A 20476-nucleotide genomic window follows, 5' to 3' on the forward strand; every position below is an offset into this window, starting at 1 on the left:
CACTGTCTTCCACTTATTGGAGATTGGGCTTTAGAGATAAAGTTCATAACAAAACCCAAAACATTTACTTCCTTGAATTTGCTTGAGAATGTCTTAAGATCCCCTGGATAGGTCTGAAAACCTCCAAAGGATTTTATTTTAGTGTAGAAAAATCACTAATTCTACTCCAAGCTGCCAGAAGACAACTGATCTCCTCACCTTGTTTCTAAGGGCGTTTTCACACCAGACAGTCCGGTACTCGGTTCAATTAGGGACCAAAATCACCACATTTGTTACATTTTTACTTTCACACTGCACTGTGGTGCCGCTACGCTAAGAACCATTGAAGCAACAATGGAATAGCGTGAGATTTCAGCAGTTGTAGGATTTCTCTTTTGTCTCTAGCAAAAGACAATTTCTCAAGCTACGCGTGTAAAGAATACACCTCCAGCTTTCCCCAATACGAACGGAACACTCCACCTTTTTCTGGTTCAGAGTGCACTATGGGAAATTATTTACACAGACCAATCAGAGCAGATAACTCACCGCAGTACTTCTCATCTGATCCGTCCCCACAGTCATTGACTCCGTCACAGACAACTCCCAGAGAGCCGGCCGGCACACAGCGACCGTTGTCACACTGGAATTCTCTCTCTCTGCAGCCTTCACCCAGAGTGACCGGTGAAGGAGGGGTTGGGAAAGTTAACCTGGGGTAACCTGGAGAGGAGATAAAGAGGAATGTTCTACAAAAATGTGTCCATTTTATTCAAGATCAGCAAAACACCATTGTCATCAATCTGCTGACCATCACCACAGCCCATGATCTCCAGCCGAAGGTAGATGCTGTTCTGGAAGTCATGAGGGAACAGTCGAACAAACCGAGCCGACACTATCCTTTCCAGTCTACTCTCCATCACGCCTCGATCATCATGGTTACCCAGAAAAACCTGCAGTAAGAGCAGAGAAACACTGATTTGATGACGTGGAAACTGTGGAAGCTGTTTGAACGTTTTGAGTTGTTTGATCTTTGACCTTGGCTCTAGGTGGCGCATCAGAAGGAAGCTCCTTGTAAGTGTACCAACGTTTTCCATCATGGCTGAACTCGAGATAGAAGCTGGACACGAAGGTGCCGAACACCCCACCTCCCTGGGTCAGCACACCTAGAATCAGATCAATCATCACATATTTTAATAAATGAACGAGGAATAATCACACAACAAAGCTACTGGTTCACAGAATTAAACACAAGACACTGAATTAGCAGTTTCCATTTCAGTTGTTTGAAAGCACCTGTGGGAATCTTTACCAGTGATGTTGTATGGTTTGAGTAAGTCGATCTGTATGTAGGGGCTTTGGGTGTTGACACTCTGTCCTTCGCGTCTCTTTTGTGGCAGGTCTTTATACTCCTCTGGCTCTGGACTCCAGCCCTGTATGTGAACGGCAAACAGAAAATAACCGGTGTCGGTTTTATGACTTGATCTGATTGTGAATAAAATGCCTACCATTTATGTTTTGTTACTCCAGGAGAGCTTAAGACTTAAAGGATTAAGTTAAATACAGACTGGATTGATGATCCTGATCAGGTTAGGTGTGAGAAAGCTAAGAATGTGTGAAGTACCTGGAGATCTCTACGGGGGTCCCACCCATGAAGACGTGCTGCTTCGGGTGGGTGGCCATCCTGGTGCGACGAGGCAGTGAAACTAGACACTGGGAGGGTCTGGACACCCAGAGGAACCCAACACTCATCTTAACAGGAAGAATGAATTATTTAAATATACTGAATGGTAATGTGCTGTAACATTTGCTGTGTATAAAATAAGACACCAACCTCCAGGTGGAAATGGATATGTAGGTACTACAGGAGTAACATCCCTGGGTTTGGATGTCATAATGCCAGGGGTTTCTGTTACCATTGCTGTCCCATTTTCCCCTACAGATCGTTAAAAACAAATTATGTTCAAGGGTCTAAAATCAAACAGTAAATGATGTAACATTTGTTCTTCTCTCACACTGTTCATTATCTTGACAAAGATGTTACATTTAAAAGTGGATTATCTGTGAAGGACATTTTGTGAAACATCGTGTCTGTGAAGAACGCATGCTGCCTGTGATGATTCATTTATAGTCCATGTGTGTTGGGATGAAAGGTTTATGTCTTAAAGTGTGTCACTGCATAAGGACAGAAATTAAGATCTAATGTCATTGTCCCTTTTCTTTCTTATTCCGTTCCTAATAATTGTCTGGTCGTCTTAGGTTGACAGTTCATTTCTCAATAGATAGTGTATGAGTATATGCTTTGCTTTCTTTGTACCACCAGGTTTCCTGGGTTGTTGCAGAAATCCTATGTGTGCGTTTTATGTCAGTGAAACCATAAGAAATATTAAAAAATGAGAAAAATATATATGTTCAATACTTATTTAACCACTGTAAATAAACTGAATATAAATTAATAAAAAAGAGACAGAACCATGTACTGACCAATGAAAATATCCATATTCTCCATTTAATATATGTGTATATGTATACACAACATGTATGTATATATATATTGATAAACTACCTTGGCAGTAGCAGCACCTGTTCCCCTCTCCATTGATGAGCTTTAGACCCTTAAAAATCAAAAAGATACACAGCTTTATGAGGTGCTGTGAAAACGTGTTCGTCCCCATTCAGAGTTCTTTGATTTTTTATTTTTAAATTTATTTTTTTTTATGTCTAAATGTGATAATCAAACAATTCTTAATATTAAAGATAGACGTCAATGGCTCGGTCCTAGCAGGATGTGTTGCAAATGTGTGACACCACCAAGTAGGCAAAAAGTCTCAGACAGGTTCTTTTATTGATTCTACAGGAGTCAGTTAAGTAAATCAAGTCACAGCTATTCCATGATTTTACATGTGGTTTGTATAAAGGCTTTTGTGAAATCACCAATTTTGGCATTTGCTTAACTCACAGCTGTCAAACTCCAGTCCTCAAGGGCCGCTGTCCTGCAGTTTTTAGATGTGCCACAGGTACAAAACACTGGAATGAAACGGCTTCATTACCTCCTCTTTGTGTAGATCAGTTCTCCAGAGCCTTAATGACCTAATTATTCTGTTCAGGTGGTGCAGCAGAGGCACATCTAAAAGTTGCAGGGCAATGGCCCTCCAGGACTGGAGTTTGAGACCCCTGGTTTAGTTGGTCTTTGGATGATGTTAAGATATATTTCATGGTCTAAAATATTTAAATGAAACAACAAACCAAAACCAGAGGAACTCTGTAAGAGGGAAAATAATTTTTCACAGCACTGTGAAAAAGTATTTTGTTTTTCACTTTGGCTTAAGCGAGAAGCTTCAGTAGAAAGAAACATCCTGTAATCACAGTGTCAGTGACTCAGGTTCACATAAAGGTTAATAAAAAAGAAAAAGAAATAATATTCACTTAAGTGAATGTGTTTGAATGTAGAAGAAATATAAGTACTATTTCTGAGCCAATGGTGAAAATGTTCAATGTACAATTTTGCTTAAAACTAAGATTCTCAGCTCAGTCTCACAATGAACACAGTGTAGCTCTGACACATATTCTCTCACCATAGGGCACCCAGTGACTGCGTATGGACAGTAGAGGGCGCACTGCACAGTGAGGTTGGGAAGACAGTGGCATAACTGACAGGGCTCCACCTTCCATCTTTCTCCAACTATATGGGATCGACTCTGATGGCGACACTGATCACATGGTTCTGTCTGACACCTGCACACAGACACGGTACACAAAGTGTCGTTGTGGCAACGGATTAATGCCCAGCTGGACAGCAAGAAGCAGCTAGCAGAGGTGTCGGTGATTGAAGGTGATCTCCAAGAACAGTTTGTTTTCACTCGACTTTATTTGCCCTAAAGTGATGGCTCTGATATTGATGAATTATTCATACAAACATCATGCAAAGGATATAAAATAACAGAAAGTGAAATGGATGATTCCTACCGGCGAGCCTTTTTGTAAATCCCTCTGCACACTCTCCCATCCCCATGCTTGGTTGGATTATTGGGGCTCCGGAATGACCACTGGACACTCTGGACCCCACAGGGGCCCAAACACTCTCCCCACTCAGACCATGATGACCAGCCGCAGTGCACTAAGGAGGTCAGAAACAGACGTGTGGGATCAGAACAGAATGGATCATGTGTTTACACACTTTCCTAACTCATATTACATTGTGGGGACCAGACTTTGGTACCACTAGAGGAAGTGCTGGTTTTGGGTCAGGGGTCAGGTTTAGGACTAAAGTGTGAACTGACTTTTGGTTAGGTTTATGGTTAGGCATGTACTGGTAAGGGTTCGGGTTAAGGTTAGGGTAAGATGAAGAAGGAAGTGAATGGAAGTCAATTGGAAATCTCTGCAAACAGAGAAACAAACGCGTGTGGGGGCGTGTATCCCACCTGAGCAGTCTGGGTTGGGCCGACACCTCTGAGGCCTTCCCTTCTCACACACACAGAGATCACAGTCCACTTTCATCTGCTGACCCGGCCAGTAGCGAACACCGGCCACCTCACACACACACTCTCCGGGTGACACACACTGCTGTGTGTGGCTCATCACTTGGCCTTCGGGGCACCAGCAGCCTAAAGGCGAAGAGGGAAATGTGACGATTCACAGCGACAGTTTCCAAGTTGGCTGAAGGCGTGACTACTTCAAATCACAATTTAAAGTCTTCCTGTGCTGTAAAGTGTCAACCGACCAGAGAAGCAGGGCGTCGCAGGGTCACAGGTCGACCCACTGCTGATGTGAGCGCAGGAGAAGGGACATGGAGCACAGCGGCGCCTCACCAGGCCAGGAGGACAGCTGGTGTTAGCGCAGCCATCATCAGGACATGGTTCTGGAGAACAAGAAGTGGAACTAATGTTATGATCCCATGATTGTAGGACCATAAAACCAACCGTCAGGGTTTTTTTTGTTGCAATACTAATACTAGACACTTTCTGCAAAACCTTGAATGTTTTTATGTTACACAGAAATACATGGAAAATGCATTTTAGGAGTCAAATGCTCCCTTGGGTTGAGTAGGTGATGTCTTTTGAATAGTGTGACCCAAACAGATCAAGAACTGCACATACTGTATATATAATACAGCACATTCTAAAAGCATACTAAACATATAATAATATAACTCATTTTAAAAGTTACTCTAAATCTTTTTCTTTTTTTCTTTTTGGGGGCTTGGCATTTTTATCTGTTCTACCAGCGAGTGCTTTGCTTTCATTTTCCCAGGAAAAATAAAGCTTTAATGTGATAAATGCAGATGCCACTTTGTGGAAATGGTTCATTGTTGTAAATCTGCAGACATTAATTAAGTCACCTGCACAGACTTTCACAGCTCAACCAGACACTTTGAAGACAAGCTGGTAACGTCTACATTTCTTAAAATGATCTTGGCATTTGATGTCATGAATAAACAAATGTGATTTTCATCAGGATAATAGAGGAAATCTAAATCACATCCACAAATATAAGTCCTGTGAGCTGTATGTTGATAGCTGAGTCCTTACTGATCTCCGTGGAGATGTTAGAAGGTCCGGGGAGCTGGGAACAGCGCCGACCTCCATAGCGAGGAGGACTGCAGTCTCTGAGCCTCACCTGAACCCCACCGCAACCACTGGAACAGCTGGACCAGCTGCTCCATGGCAACCACTGACCGTCCACTGAGGACAAGCAAAACAACGACCATATAACATCTCACTCTCAATCTAATTAATAAAAACAAATATCTAAAGTATAGTTGTTCTCCATCTGCTTACCGGGGCAGGTGGTGTTGAAGCATTGCTGCTTCTGCGTGTGTTGGCCCAGGCAGCGGTGAAGTGGTTCACCAGGGGAGCAGGATCTCCGCCGGCTCATGGTACCTGAGCCACAGGAGGCGCTGCAGGAGCTCCAGGGGCCCCAAGAGCCCCAAGTCCTACATCCGTGCTCATCTGTGGGCCCTCCCGATGGGGTTAGTGAAGAGTCAAGACACTCCACTACACCATTACACACCTGTTGAAGAACAATGTCGAACATCATCAAGACACTCTCAATAATTTTTTGACATAATCCAAAAAGTTTCATTTTGAAACGTCTAAAAATGTTTAATTTTTAACAGATGTTTAACTCTTATACATGGTTCTTTTCTGATTTTGCTCATCAAATCACCAACTTTATAAAAGAAGTTTGTGTGCCAGTGCTGGTTAACATGGTGGTTAGATACACACCCTGTTAAATGGTAAACAGCTTCCATCCATACAGGTGAACTCAGAGCAGGGCGCAGAGACGTTTCGACTGCTAGGGGGCGCTGCTGAAACGGTTTGATCTTGGAACAAGAACATGTTCAACGTTTTAGCAAACAGATGTTTCAATTGACAACCGTCATATTTCTTCCTCCTGATAAACATAGGGTTAGGTTAACCCTAACCATATACCCCTAAAAAAAAATCAAGCCATAAGAGCTTCCTTCGGAAGTCCTAGAATTGATATTTAGAGTACAGCTGGCTGCAATAATCCCAGTATTAATAAAAATGTTTTGTAAAAGTCTATAGGTTTGTTAGAGAACATCAGGGAACAAAGAGCCTCATAAGGATTAAGGAACAGAGAACCTAGATCAGAGAGAAAGCTGAGGAGATATTTACTGCAAGACAAATTATTGCAAATTATAAACCTTCCACCTTACTGCTTCCATTTTCAGATGATGTGATCCACAGTCACTTCTTTATTTGATAATGGAGGATGGTACACTGAAGACCAACCAAATGGCTGTTCATCTAAACTGACAAGCAGAATAAGAGGAGCATTAACCTGAGAAGCAGCCAAAAGATCAGCGGAAACTCTAGAGTCACTGCAGAATTGTTAACTCCACACATTTGGTCTTTATGGAAGAATGGCAAGAAGGAAGAAAATAAGTTTTAAACAAAAAAAGTCCTGGTCTAGGAAGTAGAAATTGTGGCCTAAGGTTTAGACCTAAGTTAAGAAACTGTGAATGAGGCTGTGGTAAGAAATCTGACTGAACTTAAGCAAGTTTGAAAAGAGAAACGTGTAAAAAATTACAGTTCAAAGATGTACAACGATGGTAAACATAACTGTAGAGACGTTTAGCTGTGATCAGAGCGAATGTTGGCTCTACCAAGTCCTGACTAGGAGGGCTGAATAGAAATGCATGCCAGACTTTAGATTTTTAATCTTAGTTTCTTCCTAAACTAAATCATTAGGCATTTCTTCATCAGTATAATCTAACTTTGTGTTAGTCGTTGCATAAAACCCCAATAAAATACAGTGGAGTTTGTGGTTGTAAGGTGACAGGATATGGAAAAGAAACAATAGTATTACTTTTGCAAGACACTGTATTTTAAATTCTTTAAATTCTCGCCATCTTTCTTCCTTCTACCTCCCACCCCCTTTTTTCTTCTTGAAATTTATTGGCGGTTGGCAAAAACGTTAGGTGAGCATTACTGCCACCAACCGGTATAGAGTGTGGACCACATGACACAAAACAAAACAAAAAAAGAAAGAAAAAAACTAGATCCTACTATACAACTTGCACTGCTTAAAAAAAAAATCAAATATAGCCTGATATCCTCCGCTTCCTGAATCCTTTTGCAATGAATCAACAATGTCAAATTTCATTTTCAAATTACTAAGGTTCCAAACTAACTTGTTTCTCCGAATCCGGTAGTTCCTACAATGCAAAATAACATGTTCTATTGTCTCATCTTCCCCACTTTCTTCACTTTATCGCCCTCTTCTCCTCATGTAATGTGAACTCACCACACACCAACTCATCTTCGCCATGTGGGCAGTCTGGGACGCCATTGCAGACTTGGGTCACGTTCACACAGGTGCGGTTGTCACACGGGAAGCTTCCAGGACAGGATGGTATCCGAACGGAGCCTGGGAGACGGATGGTTTGTTTCCAATTAATCAAAACGTTAAAACATTTCCTCTGTGGAACCGATGCGCTCACACTAGCATCACTAGAAACTCACCGCAGGTGTTGATGCTCTCATCAGATGAGTCTCTGCAGTGGGGGGTTCCGTCACAGAACTGCTGGTAATCCACGCACTGGTCCCCACTGAGGCAGAGCGCCTGGCCCGGTCCACAGGCAGCAGCACACTGCTGCTCGTCACTGCCGTCCACGCAGTCCGTTTCCCCGTCACAACGCCACGCCTGAGGCACACACTGCCCCCCGCTGGCACAACCCAACTCATAGGACCTACAAACTGCACCAAGGGAGCTTTCAATGACAAAACTTGACATTTATCTTGGAAGATGTCAATAAGGTCCCTTTAGAGATGCACAGAAGTCTGATTCTTTGCAGATATATCACTTTCTGTCAGATTAGGATTCAGTAAACATTTGGAAAGAGCCAGGACTCGTTGAATGAACTTTCAAAAAGTATTTCAGGGCATGTCTCAGACCGTCACTCCTGCCTACAACCTGTAGTATTTTGGTTTTGGAACTCTCTACTCTGAAAATTTAAAGAAGAAGGTGTGAAAGAATAACAGAGATTGTTTTTTCTGTGTTGGTATGATCGACATTCAGGCCAGTGCCAGGAGAGAGATCAACAGCCGGTCTGTGGAAGACCTTCACAGTCAAACAACAGCTGTAAACATATGAGGGAAAAAAGAATTACAATTGTAACAATTATTGGCTGTAACAAACAAGAACCCACTGTTTATCAGGTATTGTCCATTTTCTACAAACTGGATGATGACATGAGGAGAACTTTAAAAACTTAAAGATGAGTATGGCTGCACATCCAGAACTGTTGCCTTGCAGCAAGAAGGTCCTGGGTTCGATTCCCGGCCGGGGTCTTTCTGCATGGAGTTTGCATGTTCTCCCTGTGCATGCGTGGGTACTCTTCGGGTACTCCGGCTTCCTCCCACAGTCCAAAAACATGACTGTCAGGTTAATTGGTCTCTCTCTCTAAATTCTCCCTAGATGTGAGTGTGTGGGTGAATGGTTGTTTGTCCTGTATGTCTCTGTGTTGCCCTGCGACAGACTGGCAACCTGTCCAGGGTGCACCCCGCCTCTCGCCCGGAACGTAGCTGGAGATAGGCACCAGCAACCCTCCCGACCCCATTAGAGACAAAGGGTGAACAGAAAATGGATGGATGGATGGATAGAAGATGAGTACCACCTTAAAGAGTAATAATACTTAATTGATTTCTTTAGCCATTATTTCTAACAGTTATTTATTTAAGATCATTTATTACCTGAAGATGGCGTGACAGGTGACGGAGTGATTCCAGAGTAGCAGCTGGTTCTGTTCTCATCGTCTCGGTCCGGACAGTCCGCTGTTCCATCGCACAGCTTCGTTTTGGCAACGCATGAGCCATCGCTGCAGGCAAACTGATGGGGAGCACAGGTCACTGCAATGCCAAGAAAACACACGACATGTTGGGTCACTTAAATTTAAGAGACCAGAATATATAGTTTAAAAGGACATGAGGTAAGAACAGAGAAAAATGAAGCTTTTTTTCAACGCTTTTAAAGGGGTATGCACATTAGCAGTGTCAGCCATGTGTCATACTTTTGATCAAACAAGCCAAACCAGCTGTGTCCGGTTGGTGGCTGATGCACTAAGACAGAGTTTGAGGTTCCTTTTCTGTTTTATTCAGACTTGTTGATGCTTCCAAAAAGGTTACCCAAAAGTTAGCTTAAGAATTAAAGAAGTTAAAAACTGAAGTATATGAACTAATCAAGCATTGACTGCATTGTTCTGCATCTATTCCAGGTCTTTTTTCTTGTGCAAGCTAATTGCCACACAGCCAGCGTTGAGCATTGTCTTGTCTGTAGACTAGACATTAGAATGTTGCTGTTCACCTTTCCTTGGGCAGACAGCTTCATCTGTTCCTGAAGGACAGTCTCTGTGTCCATCACAGAGTGTGTGTGCAGGGACACACCGATCGTCGGGACACTGAAACTCTCCTGGTGAGCACACACACCTGCAAATCAGAGATTCTGGATGAGATCCTTAAAAGACCAGAATAAACAGTTTAAAAGGACACGGCCGTAATATGAGGTCACAGAAAGAATAAGGAAAAAGTTAGCTGCGTAGCGTCATGATGTTTTTCAGTAAATCTGAAAAAACACTGCAAGTTGTTTGAAATATTAGCATTATTGGCATTAATTTAACACTAGCAGAAAAACTATACAAATAAAAAAAATTTTAGTCTCTTGGATGCTTAAAAATTTATTTAAAATCTCAAAAATTTAAATAATAACAGGAAAACACACCCCCTTTCATCACTGAGGTCTCCACAGTCATCATGGCCGTCACAGCGGTGGATGTAGAGGATGCAGCGTCCTTCTGGACACAGGAACTCCCCTTCATCACAGACCACACCGCAGTCTGAACAGGTGATAGATCACAGCACACAGCAATAGAAGAGCAGTTTATAAAAACACATCAGCAAACAGAGAAAAAGAAACAAGATGAACACGGATAAAATGTACCATGAAATTAATTTATTAACCAGCTAAAAATTAAATTCTCTGCGTACGTTTACCTTGCTCATCAGACCCATCAGCGAAGCCACAGTCCAGGCGTCCGTCACACACACGGCTGGCTGGAAGACACTTTCCGTTGGCACACTGAAACTCTCCGGGAGGACACAGAGGCTCCGGGGTGGGGGGTCCGCAGAACTCCTCATCCGATTGGTCAGCACAGTCTGGGTGGCCATCACAACGCAGAGCCAGGTTCAAACATGGTCCACTGCAAGGTCGAGGTTATCTCACTTAATTCACTTTAAGAGTTTTAGTCCTGCAGAAAGACTGACTGTAAAACTGACTCTGCAGTTGACTCATGACAGCAAATATTTTATTTATTTGAAACCATTAATCGGATTAATCGTGATGAGTCGATTACTGAAATACTTGTTGACTAATTTGGTAATCGATTCATCACTAACTGGAGCAGACAGACTCAAAAAAAGGAGCAACAACTCAGTCAGAGCAATAATTAAGTATAAAAATATATAAGTTTTTCAATTGAGGTAATAAAAAAAATCTATCTGTAACTATGTTGCACCTAGGCCTGTCACAATTATAAATAAATTATTGATTTATTAATTTACTGAGAGAAAATTAAAACAAAGTCAATAATTTCTATTGGCATCATTTATTATTTATCTCTTTTTTTCTCTCTTTCTACCAAAGGCTGGAAGATAAAAGTCTTCAGTTTGCTGCTTTAGTCTCAACTAGCCCTTATTTTGAAGGACAACTTTGTCCTTCAAAGAGTTCATAATTCATTTTATTTGTCGTGTTGTTTATTTTGGATATTTAAAAAGTCTTCCAGTTCCATTAAAACATTAATTTTACTGATCTTTCAGAATGTGCTCTTGCATTTTTATTTTGCCATTACTGTTACATTACTTAAAAATAGTCTCAAAAGAAACAATATTATTGTTTATCACAATAACTTCTGGAGCAATTTATCGTCCAGCAAAATTTGTCATTGTGACAGGCCTAGTTGCACCCAGAACTCTTAATATGGCAGTTTTAACTTGATCTGGTTCAAATTGTGAACAAAAAAAAAAATCTCCCATTAAGCAACCTTTTCTATCCAGTTATTAATCAGCTGGGCTGCGTTTTCACATGTTGATGTCAGAAGGACTGTTTTAGCGGGGGGTCAGGAATCACCTCGGGCTGCTGGCACATCTGAACTGCTCCGGGGAGCAGGTGGATGGACAGACCTCATCCGAACCGTCTCCACAGTCGTCCTCGTTGTCGCACACCCACTGAGAGGAGATGCAGCGTCCACTGTCACAGGAAAACTCTGACTCCAGGCAAGGAGGCGGGGGAGGAGGGCAAGACACGCCCTCACAGCGCCACACGCCCTCTTCACAGGAACTGGACAAAACGACAACAGGTGTCAGATTTGCAGGCCGACTGTTTCTCTAACATTAAAATAGATTGTTGTTGTTGTTTTCCACATGGTTTTAGACAGACGGACCAGTTCTGACAGTGGTTGGTGATGGCACTTCCAGGTGGAAACATGGAGCCTTCCCATTCACAGGGACACTGGGTGGGTTCTATACAGCTGTCACCTACGGAGCGATAGGAAGCATATTGTTCTGAAATTTAAGCTTTGCGAACCTTATCTGAGCAAAATTGTAAAGATTTTCCTTGGTTATTTTACATAGTTTTATAGGGTGCTTTTTGAAAAGTTACAGTAAAACATTAACAGCAATATTTTGTTTTTTTTAGCTTGTCATAAGAAAAAAAAAGAAGAGTAAAATGTTCTCATTCATTTCTAAATGTCACAGTTCAAAACTAAGTCTTTATCTCCAAATTAAACAAGCTAATTATTTAGTTAGCTATTTATTTAGGTTACCAACGCAAAATACTTAGTTAAGAAGCTATATATGCAATTTCACATGCAGATAACCAGAATCAGACTGTCAAAATAAAAGCTGGGTCTTTTTTGAATATCTGCATACACTACTGCTATGTAGTTTGTATGTCCCTTTTGGACCTATTGTAAATAATTACACCTTAAGTAGCACATCTTTTTGTTACCGTGTCTGACTGAGCCAGCAGGGCAGAAGCAGCCCTCCACACAGGACAGCACCCCACACTGAGAGTGTGGACTCTGCTGGACACCGGGGCAGGACGGAGTGCAGGCTGGACCGCACGGATCGTAGAGCTGCCCTTTATCACACTGAAGAGCTGCAGGGAATGGAAGCAGAGGCTCCTTAAATACAGGCTCACCAGAGGACATGAAAAGTTAACCAAACAGTGGTTTGTGAAGTACAAAAAATGAGACCATCAGAAATCATTTTAAAACTTTTTCTACCTTTAACATGACATTTATCCTGTACAGAATTACTCTCGGTTAACCCAAAAATGTTAATAAGCCTCAAATATGAGCGTGTAAGAAAGTAAAAGTGAGGTTGTGGCTTTCTTAGGAGAATATCTATATTTGCACAATTATTGGGCAACTGCACTGGGTTACAAAAAGATATTTTATGGAAGTTGTCTATGTTTTTCAACATAGACAAACATATGTTGTCTATGTTTGTCTATAGACAATTTGTGTAATTTTAAGATGTGTTATTTGACATTCAGGGAGTGTTTGGTGTGTGAATGTGACGTACGGCAGAGATCCTGAGACCTCCAGCGGAGGTAGACTCCTCTCCGGTTGCATTCCTCTGCATATGAAGCAACAGCTGTGCAGAGACATTCACAGTCCCCACCGGAGTCACAGCTGAACACGCCAGCAGAGCAAACAAAACACATGCTCAACCTTGAAGGTATTACAAAATATGTACCGCAAAACAAAATGCTCTCCAAATAATAAAAAAGACGAGGAATGCAAACCCAGTTGTTGTTGTTTTTTGCATTCAAGGCAGCAGAACTACTAGATGCACAATGCAGATCTCAAAGCCATAACGCTGTGATTAGTCGTGTCACTCACCCACAAGCATCAAAGACACACCAGTCATAATACTGCTGGAAGGAAACCTCAGCATGGCAGCGTGAAAACAGCTCCTGAGTCAGCACTGCACACCTCTTCCTGGCCCAGGTCACTCTGTGGGGATTCAGCTGAAAAGGCAACAACTGTCATCAGCGGTAGTTTGTGCCGCTGGGAGAACGAACACACGAACGGATGTCCATGGTGAGCTTACAGTGCAGGGATCTCTGAGGTCCTGGTTTTCCACGTCGGGGCAGGAAGGGCTGACCTTCCACGAATTTCCAAACAGCTCCGGCGTGGACTCCGTGATTCCTTGCCGTGTTGTGAAGTCGTTCTCCGTGTCTCCGTCAAAGTTCCCACACAACCCTTCCACCTGACCCCGCAGGTGGGGCGCCAAGCGCACATACACACGCATCCCTGGTGGAAAAAAACAACAACAACAACAACACAGGATTAGCTTCAATAGCAAACACCAAGAACTATTACGGGAAACATGCTGAATGTGAGAAAGAAACCCTGATCTGGAAGTCGGCCTACCTCCATCCCAGAGCAAGGTGATTCCTAGCTGGGAAGAGAGAGCGACAAATATGCCTGCTCTCTCCAGAGCCAGACCACTGCCGCTGTAGGACTTTGGTAAGGAAACAGGCATTCCGTTCACCGTCACTGCTTTACCTGAACGCCACAGACGAGACAAATTAAGTCACCAAACTACCTTCCTGCTTCCTAGGAAACACATGCTGATGAAAAATATGCATATTCTGTACATTTCCCTCTAAAATAATCTTAAATGTGATGGAAAAAGTTGTCCACTGAAGGTTACAAGCTGGTTTCTTTAAGAAATCCTTGAATTCAAGTTTAAAAGTTAGAATCAAACAAACAAAGGCGCTCTTATTGGCCATTTCACCAATGTATGAACACAGACATTACCAGTCCTGAAAAGGCTGCTGTGATGCCTTTTGAGAACGGTAATATGAGTTATTGCTAGAGGTGCACCAAATTATAGGCCAGTCAATTTATTGGCACCAATTTCCTTAATATTGGGAGATCAGTGATTGGTCGATACTTACAGAGGGGGCCAATCTGATCCCTGGATCTACTTTACCTCAGCAAATGTCTAAAAATCTTCTGCTCTCCCATTAGCGATTTGGGAACAGTTTGACTGATAGACCAGCCAACCAGGTCATGACCCCATTTATAGTTAACAATACTCACTCTACTGATGCCAACTCAGCAACTTTCTTGCTATTTTTAGCAACATTCCAGGCAAAATAAAAATCAGTATTGGCCAAAATCGGAATCGGCAGGTCCAGCATTTTATAAATTGGTAATTGGCAATCAGCCAGAAAACTGCAATGATGCAGCTCTAGTCTTTACCCAGGGTGGCATAAGAAAAAGGAGAAAAATAGAAGTGTTGTGTAAGTTGTGGCCCAAACTAGTTTTCTATTGCTTGTTTAGCCAAGCAATAGTCAGTCATTTAAAGTCATTTTCTTACTTTAATTGTTTGCCTGCTGTGCAAGAATCACCACTGGTTGTCTGTTACGTCAATCTTTCAATCTTCCATCAAGTTTTTCCCCAACAGCATATGTGTGTGTGTGTGTGTGTGCTACCTCTCAGCAGGTGTATGATCGTGTTTCCGAGGCTGAGGGTGACAGACTTGGTGCAGGTGACGCCGGTGCTGCCACACGGCACGTTCTCTGCCGTCACGCTGAACAAGCCGCTGTTTTCCCGGGCCAGCACGTACTGGCAGTCACCCAGGAACGAGTAGCAGCGGCCGTCAAACGTCACGTAGTGTGGATCTCCGGTGGCAACGCACACACCGGCACAGACGGTCTGGGTGCAGTGCCAGCGCCGCTCCTTACACACACTGCAGGGGGGGAAAAAAGAAAAAAAAAAAAAATTTGTTTGGTGGAGTTACAGGGTGGGGATGCCAACCCACAGCTGTGGATGTTACCATGTGTTGCAGTCTTTAGTGATGGTGTCATTGGCATAATAGAGTTGACCATTATGGTGACATGGACACTCCTCTGGCGGAACACAGCGATCCTCCTGAAACATGAAGATGCAGAGTTAGGAGCACAGATCATGGTTTTCTGCTGCTGCCATGTCTCCAGGCCATCCTACCATCTACATATGCTTTATACATTACAAGTTTTTATTGTGTCAACTTCAGTAGCTTCATCTTTATTCAAATTTGCCTCAAGCTAAATTTGGACTATTCCATGTTAGGAGTTAATGGACGGATTACAGTAGTCTGCCTGAGTGAAGAGAAGACTTAGCAACTTATTTATTCCATTCTGGTTAAAAGGAATAGAAATGATACATAAGAAGAAAAAAACTGATGTTTTCAGGTTGAAGTGGAGCCATATGCAGAGAGACAGAAACATCAAGTGGATGGCGAGGCTTTTAATCAAAAATTATGATGATGAGGCAAAACTTACAAGCAACCAGACGAACAAAACTAGGAACTGGGATAAAGAGGAACATAACAGATGGAGTTACAGAAGGAACCAGCGAGGAGAGAGAGGAGAAGAGGTGTTTTTACTGGGAGAGTGAATGCTGGAACAATGGACCTGGGCTAATTAGCTAACGGTTTGCAGATGTGAGAGGAGAGAGAGAGAAAGTTGTACAATGGGGGCAAAGGAGAGTACACTGGAACTAGGAAATGAATTTACCTACAAAGAATGACTAAAAATAAGAAACATGAGTAGCAACTAAGACAGTACTGAACCAAAAGAAAACAGAAACAGGCTGATCTGAACCAAAATAAGAACAGATACCAAATCAGAACTGAAGAACCAAAAGCAAAACTAAAACACCCCGATACCCTGGCAGAAAATGTATACCAGAACAAAACCAGCTTTAAAAACTTTCGCCTGCTTTAACTGTCTTATTCTGAACTATTTAACTGGGTTCTACTTGCTGAGTTTTTGCAATTCACCAAATGACTCCCTCTCTCAAAAACAAGCACATGTGAACATGTGTTTACATGTACATGGTCACATTTCCACAGGTAAATGTGTGTTTTATGTGTTTAAAAAAAAAAAAAACCCATAAGAAGTCCCAGTTCCAGTTTTCCTCCAGCCAAGTTGTGAATGGCACACAGGTGATCTTGTGAGGTGAAATTAATCGTTTTGTTCAGACATGCAATATCCTGAATGTGAGGAAAAAAGTGAAACTGCAATGATCCCTACAACATCCATCAAATAGAACACGGCGGTGGCAGCATCATACTGCTGGAATGGCCTTCTTTCATACTTTTGCAAGGGGATAGAGGAGCAGCTGCTTCTCTCTACCCCATTTAGCCCTCAGAAAGGGCTAATGTGAATTTTCACCTACTAGAGAGACAGTTCCCTGAGGACAGACGCAGCCAGACAGCGGCTCCCTGCAGCTGGACTGTGAGACGCTGGACACAGGCTGATGGCCAGGAGGCTCCAGACTAGAGCAGGTCAGGAGGCAGGAGCGTGGAGAGTAGACCAGAGAGCGGGGGCACTGTTGTACCTCCTCACAGAGCTCCTGGGTGCAGTTAAACACTCCCTGCTCACACACGCTGGAAAGCGAGGGAGAATAATGTTAGCTGCTCACGAAGGTTTTAAAGGTTATCTGAAAACTGTAACTCCTGCATGCGACACAGAAAATTTTTTCCAGATAAACCTGCTGAGTGGACTGAAATGCATTCCTGATCTTTCATGCTTGCTACATTTCTGTTCTCTCAGGCAGGTTTACGACACATCCATAAACGTTCATGTCAACAAAACGTGCTCAGCTTTTATCATAATCCTTTTGCTGCCTTTTGACTGTCGCTCAAAGCACTATAAGCAGTATATGGTTTTGTTTATCTGTATAATCATTAGCCATTTCGCAGTACAGTGCGTCAGCTCAACAGACAGATTGCTGTCGGTAGTAGAAAGACAATGTCGACTGCACATAAAGCTTAGAGTAGATATCAGATCAGGCGGCTCCGCTACAGGCTTTAAGAGGGCAGGTTGAGGAAACTGCATGCGGTGAGATGTGGTGAGGAAATGCAATGAAATCAACCTATCCTGGATCAGGGAGCAGGATCATAGAGTGATTTCATCAGAGCTCTCTCACCACAGGGTCTCCTCTTCAGACAGAACGTGTCTTCATACTCTCTGAAAGAGAGCGATGCTCTAATGGCAGCATTTCACACATTTGCATAATTTCGTTTTACTTTTATCGACACATTAGTTTGAAAACATCTTTTCAGTGTCACATTCTAGTTCCATGTTTAATTCTAGTAACTTTGAGCAGCTAAATTTCCACACCTCATCTCCACCATCAGATGGTGAAAGCGGCACATATAAACTCAGCATATCAGAAAGTTGTTAATTTTCTGATATGCTCTTACATATCAGACATAGAACCACGTCAGACAGTGATCAGGCCATCTATAGTGTCTTTCTCTTTCTTTGATATATTGATATTGTTATTGAGCCAGTCTACTATGTTTATTGGTCATCATACATAGGGTGCTAAATAATACCCGTATTAGATTTAATGTAAATGTGATGTTCAACTAGAGTCACTTCATTTAATCCATTCAAATGGATTAAATGTACATTTAGCATTTATTCACTTTTGTAAAAAATTACACTAAATGATGGATCTGAGAATCAGAATGATTGATAAATGGCCCAATCGTTTCAGTTGACTGCAGGTTTGGGGACTATGATGACACTGGAATAAATATATTGTGTCTGGTGAACCATCCCCATGTTGATTTGGCCTTATTTTTCTTGGATCATGACTCTTTCCCAATAACCTTCGGTTTTCTGGCGGAGGCTTTCCAAATCTCTACTAAAGATGTCCTGACCATTTGAAGAGAAAGAGAACCACAGTGTGAAAGATCTTACTTAACATCGAGCAGGAGGCACTTTTCCATAACTGTATCCCATGTGTAATAATGACAAACCTCCCTAGAGAATTTTTGCTGAAAAACTAAATCTTAGTATCATCTGACCAAAGCACATAATTCCACCTGAAGACCCAGTAGAGTTTTCAAACTCTGGAAACTCTATCTTTATGTGTCATTCATTTAAAAAAAATAAATAAATAAATAAAACACAAGATAAGTTCATCTTGGAGAATTTGTGTGAATACCCTACAATATGTAAAGATTAAGCACTGCTGTTCTGGCTTAGACTTAAATTAAGAAATATCCGACTTGACATAATTTGTGTCATTTCCTTCACCTCTCTACATACCAAGTGTTGCAGCCTTTCTGGACCACAGCGCCTGCTGGATACACCTTGTCTCCTTCCATGCAGGGGCACAGAGAGACAGGCACACACTGGCCTTGCTGGTCCTGCACAAGTCCCCCTGGACACTGACAACCTGGAACACACACGCTGCGTCCCGATTCAGAGCTGAACTCGTCACAGCTCCAGCCCTGACGCTGGTCTGAGCAGGAGCCACCGCAGGCACGACCGCACTCCTGGTACGCCTGGCCCCCTGTGCACTGGACCGCTGGGTAGGAAGAGATCTACTGTTAACATACGTGCATTTGGGAGGCAAACAATTATTTTTAACGATGAGTGGGCAACTTAGTTAGAGGTACCAATTGTGTGTAATTTTGTCCAGACAAGTTGAACTGTAAATAAAAAAGTGATCTTTTATAAGAGGGCCGGGGACCATCTTACGGCAGAGTGTTTGGTTGCGCCACTGGACTGTGACGCCCTCCTGAGCGCAGTGTCGGCCGTAGGCAGTGAGGACGGTGCAGTGACATGATGTCCTCTGTGGAACACAACCACACACCTCTGACAGGCAGAGACGGAAATATGGCTCCCTGTCCACTACGTCATGACACACCTGCAGGGTAGAGGTGTGACTATTGTTTGATCAAGTAGAGAGAGGTAGGAAGACAAAACTCTCTTCGTACACACTTACCTGAAAGACCGGACTATGTATGACGGCACACACTGTTTGGGCGTAGATTCTGCTCTGGGTGTATGTGGAGCAGGGATCAGCTGGAGTTCCTCCAGGCAGGGTGCAGGGCTCACTTGTGAATTTCTCTGCGAAGGATAAAACATTGTTCTCCACATCTCCCTCTGGCGTGGTAAAGTCATCATGCTGGCTCCAAGTCAGAGTTCCACATAGACCACGCACCTTAAACACAACACGTGCATCCATTCACCACTGCTAAAGAACATTCACATAGAAATGACTGCGTACAAAGCAACTTGTTTCTTCAAGCAGGTAACCAAATAAGCATTCAGGATTCTGTTTTTCTAGAAGTGGACGTCTGAGAAAAGAACCACATGTGGTCTCAGTATCACCTTGTTGGCAAAACCAGGCTGTAGGCTGAGGAGGGTAAAGGATCCATCTAAGTACCATAGAAGTTGGGCTCCAAAGGTCTGGATGACGATGAATGAAGAGGAGGCCTTGCGCAACACCAGGTCTCCAGTCACCACAGGCATCATCTCCCGTTGGCCATTCAGAGTCACGGTGCCTAAAAAGAACAACACTGTCCTAAAGCATAGATTTTGGGAGGATCAGATAGTAGCAGTCCATTCTGTAACCGGTGGGCTACAGGTTCAAACCCCAGCTCCGTCTGTCAAAGACATTGTGTCCTCGAGTAAGACACATCACCCACCTTGCCAGCTGGTCAGAGATGGGTCTGATTCATGGCAGCCTTGCTTCTGTCACACTGCCCCAAGCCAGCTGTGGCTAAAATGTAGCTTACCACCATCAGCGTGTGAATGGATGACTTACTGAATATAGTGTGAAGAGCTTTCGGTTTCTCTGGACTTGATGAAATGCTATACAAATACAGGCCATTTACTATTTGCATCTCCAAGTGAATGTGTGTTTACTTCAGGTACCTGTTTTCTCCAACAAGTAAAAAATATATGCTAGGATAATTGATCTATCTAAATTGTCCCTAAGTGTGTGTGAATGGTTGTGTTTCCCGGTAATGAACTGGCAACCTATCACACTCTCCAAGCCGTCCATACTCACCACTATTGGGTCTCTGCAATGGGCTCCAATTATTGACCTGCTAATAGACACATCAATGCAAGGGGCAGTCACAAGGCTTTGGATGTGTAACTGGAAGCAAACCAAAGG

General features: G+C 42.8%; 1 protein-coding gene across 1 annotated transcript in view; it reads right to left on the reverse strand.

The window, feature by feature from the left end:
* The window catches only part of sspo (SCO-spondin), an 82905-nt gene that overhangs the window by 55205 nt on the left and 7224 nt on the right, over positions 1–20476 (reverse strand). The window contains exons 14-45 of the mRNA XM_032552126.1: positions 19687–19859; positions 19298–19516; positions 19051–19219; positions 18616–18877; positions 16730–16940; positions 15345–15439; positions 15001–15257; positions 13931–14065; positions 13608–13810; positions 13397–13524; positions 13077–13186; positions 12499–12648; positions 11933–12026; positions 11620–11829; positions 10488–10693; positions 10216–10330; positions 9802–9923; positions 7962–8195; positions 6198–6295; positions 5751–5982; positions 5502–5654; positions 4694–4831; positions 4395–4577; positions 3940–4090; positions 3549–3708; positions 2540–2588; positions 1808–1909; positions 1598–1725; positions 1286–1406; positions 1012–1139; positions 785–926; positions 526–696 (exon numbers count right to left, since the gene is read on the reverse strand). Coding sequence (XP_032408017.1) covers positions 526–696; positions 785–926; positions 1012–1139; positions 1286–1406; positions 1598–1725; positions 1808–1909; positions 2540–2588; positions 3549–3708; positions 3940–4090; positions 4395–4577; positions 4694–4831; positions 5502–5654; positions 5751–5982; positions 6198–6295; positions 7962–8195; positions 9802–9923; positions 10216–10330; positions 10488–10693; positions 11620–11829; positions 11933–12026; positions 12499–12648; positions 13077–13186; positions 13397–13524; positions 13608–13810; positions 13931–14065; positions 15001–15257; positions 15345–15439; positions 16730–16940; positions 18616–18877; positions 19051–19219; positions 19298–19516; positions 19687–19859 — 5049 coding nt within the window. The remainder of the gene's footprint in view (positions 1–525; positions 697–784; positions 927–1011; positions 1140–1285; positions 1407–1597; positions 1726–1807; positions 1910–2539; positions 2589–3548; positions 3709–3939; positions 4091–4394; positions 4578–4693; positions 4832–5501; positions 5655–5750; positions 5983–6197; positions 6296–7961; positions 8196–9801; positions 9924–10215; positions 10331–10487; positions 10694–11619; positions 11830–11932; positions 12027–12498; positions 12649–13076; positions 13187–13396; positions 13525–13607; positions 13811–13930; positions 14066–15000; positions 15258–15344; positions 15440–16729; positions 16941–18615; positions 18878–19050; positions 19220–19297; positions 19517–19686; positions 19860–20476) is intronic.

The sequence above is a fragment of the Xiphophorus hellerii genome, chromosome 21 (genome assembly GCF_003331165.1).
Source record: "Xiphophorus hellerii strain 12219 chromosome 21, Xiphophorus_hellerii-4.1, whole genome shotgun sequence".
NCBI lineage: Eukaryota > Metazoa > Chordata > Actinopteri > Cyprinodontiformes > Poeciliidae > Xiphophorus > Xiphophorus hellerii.